Raw genomic sequence first — 7,895 nt, 5'->3', positions numbered from 1 at the left:
ACAACACACACACACACACACACACACACACACACACACACACACACACACACACACACACACTCACTTCTATTTTAAGTGTGTGCACATGTATTTACCTTTATCTTGAAAATGTTAACCCCCCACAATTGACAGTCGTTATTGCTTACATTGCATCTCGTGTTTTGTAGTCTTTGTAGTTTACATGATGGTCTCGCCTCGTCTATGCAGAACATTTTTTGTTTCAAATCATGTTAACTTTTCAGAGATTTAATTAAATGTCCAAACCGTGGGAAGACAACGCGATCAGTTGACGTCCACCAGGCGTCGCTAAAGAAACATGTCTCCTCAAAAGCCCTGTTTTCCAGCTGGATAGTGACTGAGGTAACGCGCCTGTCAGCTGGGTGAGACCCAACGCGTCCAGTCCAAGTCAGGTTATGTTTGATCCTATCCGCTATTCACAGAAGGCAAACTAAACCAAGCAAGCACCAACAAGCATCTTGCTCAAACTTGGGCCACATCTCTAAAAACGTAACCTTCTAATTGATTTAAAACACTGGACAACATACGCGAAGAGTTGGTGAAGTTTATAACTCCTCTGGCACGAACCACCGCTGTTCCGAAGGCTTCCTCGAGCTGTGTGTGTGTGTGTGTGTGTGTGTGTGTGTGTGTGTGTGTGTGTGTGTGTGTGTGTGTGTGTGTGTGTGTGTGTGTGTGTCTCTCTCTCTCTCTCTCTCTCTCTCTCTCTCTCTCTCTCTCTCTCTCTCTCTCTCTCTCTCTCTCTCTCTCTCCTTCTCTTTCTTCCAGTCTGTATCAATCTGGCTCTAGAGCGTGAGCGCGCGCAGCAATTCTGAATGGTGCGCGGATGATGATGATGATGATGATGATGATGATGAGAGCGTGACCTCACCGCTTTCTGCACAGCTGCTGGAGAGAGAGAGAGAGAGAGAGAGAGAGAGAGAGAGAGAGAGAGAGAGAGAGAGAGAGAGAGAGAAAACAGACGCACGTTGAGAGAGACAGCTCGAGGAAGCCTTCGGAACAGCGGAGAACCTTCACAACACGGCGGTTCGTGCAGCGCGCGCGCGGGGACTCTGTCGCGGGGCGTCCTTTGGCTGCTTCCCGCCGGTCCGCCTCCCAGAATGTTCTGTGCCCCCGGCTCCTTTCCACGGTACACGAGCCAGTCGCCGCGGCACCCCCACTGACACCGAAGCCCAGATGCTCACCCTCTCCGCGGACATGGACGAGTCCTCGTCTCTGCTGGATCTCCTGGAGTGCTCGGTGTGCCTGGAGCGCCTGGACACCACGGCCAAGGTGCTGCCGTGCCAGCACACCTTCTGCCGCCGCTGTCTGGAGAACATTGTCAGCTCCCGGAACGAGCTGCGCTGCCCGGAGTGTCGCATCCTGGTGGACTGCGGGGTGGACGAGCTGCCGGCGAACATCCTGCTGGTTCGCCTCCTGGACGGCATCAAGCAGCGGCCCCAGCGAGGGAGCGGAGGAGGAGGAGGAGGAGGAGGAGGTGGAGGAGGAGTAGGAGCGGGCGGAAGGCAGTCCCTGGCCGGGGGCTCGCTGCAGGGCTACGCAGCCGGGATATCCGCCTCTCCCCCGGGCAGCGCGGTCAGAGAGCTGCCCGTAGCCATCCGGAGCTCCCCTGTCAAGGTTGGTTACTTTCCCCCACCGTCCATATGTGCCTGTATCACTCGGAAGGTCAGCGAACGCACCGTTTTATGAAACAAACACTTCCTACAATACGACTTAAGCATCACCCGAGCAGCCGGGAGCCCATTCCCAGTCCCGCAGGCGACACACTAAACACAATAACAACTTTAAAATCGCCTCTTCTGTCTGCCGCTGCCTGCAGCAGCAGCAGCAGCAGCAGCAGCAGCAGGATTTAGTGGGAGATGTTTATCTCTGGATGTTTGTTGGGAATGGGGAACAATGTGTTCAGCATGCTGCCTGCACAGATATCCAGCTGCTGTGTGGTTCTAGAGATGCAAATGTATAGACTGTGCTCTGAATATCCACACAGTGAGACTGATTGGAGCACTGATTGTTTGAGATCCAGGAGCAGGAACAAACTTGGGAGCAGAGATCAGATTCTAGCACATGGAGAGAGAGAGAGAATAAGTCATAACAGTGAAGTGCACAATTGTGTCTTTGTCACAGCTGATGACACAGCCTGTTGTCTATTGATTGTTCTGCTGAGTTCTCACAGGTCTTGACTGTGATATTCTCTGATGTGACTATGTTATCACAATGAGGGTGTCTTTCCTGTGTCGCACCAGAACCATAATTACACTAAACTGGGAGAGCCAGAGAGGAAGAGAGGCAGACCGAGCGGGTCACCTGCCTCTGATACTGGGGTTGTCTCGGTCCTGGTTGATCCCAGTTGCTCAAAGGCTGCAGCAGTGTGAGGTTCCATGGGGGGGTAGGGAGGGGGGATGGAGAGCCTTGTTTACCTGCGATGCAGTGCATCCCATGCTTCGGGGCTTTGTGGTTGAGATGTGAAACATGTTGAAGAATGTGGCTGTAATGTGGCAAATAGACAGGAAATGTGAAAACGTGAGAGCCTCAGCAGTGTTGGTTGTCATCTCGACTCAAATTTGTAAAGATCTTGCGCGGATCTTGAAAAATGTCAGGCAGTCGTGACACATAGTTTTATTGCAGTTTAATTTCCTTCAGAAAGGGTATTTGGGTGCAAAGTCTAGGTCTTCAATTAACTTGATTCCTTTCAAATGTTTTTTTCCCCCATTGCATTCATTATTTCTTTTTTATAAATATGATGTCAAATTTAGTTTTGCGGAATGCACACCTAGTACACAAGTGTGTTTGGTGCTTTAATATAGTTGCATATTCTATGAAATGTCCACATTGTTGTTGAATAGCAGCCAAGAAATCCCCAGACATTTAATACAAAACCATTATAAAACTGAGTAATGCAAGCAGCTCTTCACATTTCAGAAAGAATCAATTATAAAGAAACACTGGATTCATGTGAAATAAAAAAAAAAAAGCATAGCAGAAGAAACAAAAGATGTGACCTCACCTCACCGCTTGCTTTTCTTTCATCAAGTTATAACTTGTTCAGGACGGATATACAGTATTTGTCTCAGGTGGGCTTATGTTTTGTGCTGCTTAAGCGGTGGGATGTCTCAGAGTTGGCGTGCATGAGGGGGGGGGGGGTCATGGGCAAGGTGTGTTTTGCCGTTGCCCTCTGTAACTTTTTCCCTAAGTTTAGTGACATTCCTAATAAGAGGGACGCGGTGAACAATCAGGCCCACGAAGGTGTTGCCATCAGCGTTCACACACCTCTTACTCAGCACAACAAGACTTATGAGGCAAGCTAGCCATTGATTAAAGCAGTGGAGCGCTTTGGTGTGATGAAGTGCAGCAGCAGTGAGCAGTCGCTCATTCATGGCGATGAACAGGAATCCAAACCCCCTGTGACATTTCCACTAACACTTAACACTCCATTTCAATTCACTCAATAAACTTTACCGGTCCCTGCAGGGCAATTTTGATGCCTGGTACATGAAGAAAGAAAGCCCACATACAAACAAAAAAGACACGGTGCAATATATGATAGATTTTTTTTTGTTCTTTATTTTTAGCTTATTATTACTTCCTAAGGAGTCAAACAGACGTCTTGATTTGAGCAAGAGTTTGAAATGGAAACTTTACACTGTCATAAATCAGAGGCGAGCAGCCGGTCCTCACACTGGGAAGAGCGAGGACCAGAAATGTTTCGTATTAGAATGTGACATAATGAAAAATGTGATATTTCAGAAGTTGTGCGGCGGGAGTGTGAACCTTACTGAAAAAAAAATAAAAAATACAAGCATGTAACCGCATGCACAGTCACACAGGCATGCACAACAATTGATACACTTGTGTCTTCAGTGGTGGCTGGTTTGTGTTTGTTTTAGGAACCAGTGGGGAAAGCACACACGCACGCGCACACACACACACACACACACACACACACACACACACACACACACACACACACACACACACACACACACACACACACACGCCTATAACCCATTACCCTCTGCAGTCCCCCACAGTCACTTTGCTCAAGTCTCCTCGAGGCTCCCCTGGGACCAAGACTTGGTGATGAAAGTGTGAATTAATCTCCTCTAACAGTAGTCCGTGATGTGTGGGTGTGTGTGTGCGTGTGTGTGTGTGTGTGCGTGTGTGCGTGTGCCTGTGTGCATGTGTGTGTGCACATTCGGATGTGCAACCCCCTGCACCTTAAAGAGCAGAGGTCTTTCAAAAGGAGTTAAATCTGAATTTGAGTAACACTCTAATGTAGTACTGCCACACACACACACACACACACACACACACACACACACACACACACACACACACACACACACACACACACACACACGCACAGTCCACGTCATGTATTAAGGGTTGTAGATGAGCATGAATGTGTTGCTATGGAAATAGAAGAAGAGCCGGGTGTGCTGAGTCAGGCTTTTTCTTTGCTGTTTGCGCTCTTTGAGTCTCTTTTGCAGACTCTCTGTTGCAGATTCTCTGCCTCGACCAATAAAGAGTTCACCATGGTTGTTTTTTTTTTTACTTCTTTTTTTTGTTCCAACAAATACAGTGAATAGCTTGCAGGAATATTTCACCATCCCTGTTTGGTGTGGTTGTCTGTGCGGAATCAGTCACTTGGTCAAGCATTTTATCGTATGGTACATTTTTTTCATCTTGGTTTTTGCTTCGTTTTTTTTTTTTTACCACGAAGGAGAAATGTCAAGCCTGTTAGCAGCTGATGTCTTTGGCAACCCCTAAGTAGTCCCTCAGCTGCAGTGTTGTACATCAGCTGTTGCAGAGATGACTTTCCTCGTGTCCCTTCGTTTGCAGACCGCAGTGTGAAGACACATGTAGTATGCAAACTGGAGAAGGTGTTGCAACAATGTAACAATGTCATGTCAATGGAATAATGGGACGGGATACATTTGTGAAAATGGTAATGTTTTGAATTCTTGTCCAAATCCTTTGTCAGATTAGGACAATATGCTTGAACCAGTCTCAGTCTAGCCAATCAGTCAATCACATGCCGGTGCTTGAACTGATCCATTCAAGTTTGTATCCAGCTGTCATTCATCTGAACAAGAGAATAAAACCAAATGCAGAATGTCGGTATCACAATCTTTATTTGATTTCTAGTCATTTCTCATTGTACAGGAGAGTAAATCCCACGTTTCCTAACATTGCACTGGTAAGTGATGCGATTGGTATCCAGGTATTACATCATCATTGCAGCTGTTACTGCACATCTCCGATAGCTATGGAAGGTTGTGTTTTCAGTCGTTCTGTTTGTTTTGCTAAGTATCCAATAAAAGCTTCATAGAAGTTCAGCCTTGGTGGAGGTATGTACTCTGTAGCACTGCTTTAGAGAAAAAACGTTTCCAGTGAGTGTTGTTCATGTTTTAATTGCGCTTCTGTCTTACTGCCATTATGTCACTCTGCACATTTCTTCGCCAAATCATAGCTTCAGACAAACACGGAGCGATACATTTGTAGAAAAAGTTTACACCATTATGGTGTCGGTTTCAGTTCAGCAGGAGCCTTTCGCATTGATTTTCTTTAATTAGATTGAAATCAAATACCCACTAACGACGCTGGTGGACTCAGTGATGAAAGATTGTGTACTGGTCATTGCTGATGTCTTCTACTAGTGTGTTGTTCTTTAAGAGTGGGGAATTTATGGATTGTGTTGCCTCTCTTTTACACCTTAGTGACTAACGGTTCCTGCTTGGTATTCATGGAGCTGATCTATTTTTCTATTCATCCATCTGTCAAGGATAGATTTTTTCAAGTGTCTGGGATAGATTTATTTACCTCTATGCTGAAAGTATTAAACTCATGTATTCTGATCATTTTAATGTTCAAACAGGAGCAAGACTCCAGTAAATCCCACACGTTCTTGTCAGATATATACCACCATAATGTGACTCGAGAGCTCATGACAATCAAAACGTCACATTAAATTCAACGCTTGTCAGACGCCCGATGTGGTACTAATCAATATTAAAATATGTATTCAGTCCAACTGCAACATATTCACCTAAGCTATTGCAACATTCTCCGTAATCTCCACTCGTTCCCTTCCCACCAAGGCTGTGTGTCACAATGATCACAATCCTTGACCGTCTCCCTCACCTGTATTTACCTGGGGTTGCTGTGGTGACACCCAAGGTTTCCACGGCAACATACTGCAGTAATGACACTACCTGCTTTCATCTCCGGAGTGAGACGTTGCTTTGCCCTGTCATTGCCACGATTGTGTGTGTGAGAATCCAGTGGGGGTTCCAAAAAGGGTCTGTAACCAATCCCTGTAATGATCCTTTGAACATGTCTTTTGTTTTATATTGTACTCAGAACACACACACACACACACACACACACACACACACACACACACACACACGCACACACACACACACACACACACAATGTCTATTGCCTACCCTTAACCTGAACCTTCTTCTCACATCAATTTCCCAGCACATTTTTTTTCAAAACAGCTGTTCTTGGAAGAAATATTATTGTCCAAAAGTGTCCTAACTTTCCAAAGACCCTCACCTCAGTGAACATAGAAATCCACAGACACACACTCCAGCTCTGCAGCTCCAGTGATAGTAAGTGTATTCTTAATGTCTCCCAGCTTTACAACAATATATACGTGTGAGTAAGAAAGACATTCTGCGTTTCACAAACACACACATGCTCACACCCAGACGTGTGTGCACATTCATTAGTTTCTTTCTTTTCTTATTTATATTTTATTAATCTTCAAAATCTCCTATACATATATTTCCATTGTTCAGGTTCTGTGTGTGTGGCAAACAGTAAACCTATTTTCTTAAACCGTTTCTTAACATCTTCCGTCCATTCAAGGGTACGTTCATTAGTTTCTATCTGTGGCAGTAAACAACAAGCTCTCAGTCATTACCTCCACAATACCGCTCAGTTCATAAATGCTGAACCAAGGCCTGACACACACACACGCACACACACACACACACACACACACACACACACACACACACACACACACACACACACACACACACACACACACACGCACACACACTATTTATCTCCTCAAGTCTGAGAGTATCTCTCTGGACACATTTCTCTCTCCTTGCGCGCGTATGTGTGTGTGTATGTGTGTGTGTGTGTGTGTGTGTGTGTGTGTGTGTGTGTGTGTGTGTGTGTGTGTGTGTGTGTGTAAGTTCTATCTCTCTCTCTCTCTCTGCCATCTCAACCTTTTTCAACCCAGATTGTTAAAATGAACATGCAAATGCACAAACACATATTTTTCCTCTCGCTCTTTGCTCATTCTTTCTCATCTTCTTCTAGCTTTTACTCTGATGTTTGTGTGAGGAAGAGAACTTAATTAGTTTTAGCGTTACTACATAAGAACGCTTCCTTGCACACACACACACACACACACACACACACACACACACACACACACACACACACACACACACACACACACACACACACACATGCAAATGCTGGCATTTAAGGGTTAGCTAAAACCAGATAACTTGCTTTGCGCCTTCTGGGATCTCTTGGGAATTGTGCTATTTTGTGCTATGCCTGTACATGAGTTTGTGTGTGAAAACTATGCATTCATATATTTCCTACTGGTATTTGTCTTTCATAGTTATAGTTTTCCCTGTTAAAAACAAGAATGAATGGTTTGCAATAAACTCTTTCATGTCAAAATTTGCTGTGTAAATTGACTGTGCCTCCAGAATTGTACCCTTATCTGCCTGGATGAGCCTCTGGAAGTGCATTTATTTTTTACTCTCTTGCAATACAGGGTAGTACTAAATATTCATTGAAAATAGGAATAAATAAATCACATTTTCAATGCCTGCACT

General features: G+C 45.1%; 1 protein-coding gene across 1 annotated transcript in view; it reads left to right on the top strand.

Moving 5' to 3' along the window:
• The first annotated feature begins 923 nt into the window (after nt 1-923).
• Nucleotides 924-7,895, top strand: part of LOC137783369 (E3 ubiquitin-protein ligase SH3RF3-like) — a 90,034-nt gene continuing 83,062 nt past the window's right edge. Inside the window, exon 1 of the mRNA XM_068573261.1 lies at nt 924-1,635. Within this exon, the coding sequence (XP_068429362.1) occupies nt 1,195-1,635 (441 nt within the window). The 5' untranslated portion in view covers nt 924-1,194. The remainder of the gene's footprint in view (nt 1,636-7,895) is intronic.

This window comes from Clinocottus analis, unplaced genomic scaffold (assembly GCF_023055335.1).
Source record: "Clinocottus analis isolate CAN_PGR_092001 unplaced genomic scaffold, fCliAna1.0.p SCAF_12, whole genome shotgun sequence".
Taxonomy (NCBI): domain Eukaryota; kingdom Metazoa; phylum Chordata; class Actinopteri; order Perciformes; family Cottidae; genus Clinocottus; species Clinocottus analis.
Note: the sequence above shows the minus strand (reverse complement) of the source record. Positions and strands in the feature narration are given on the sequence as shown.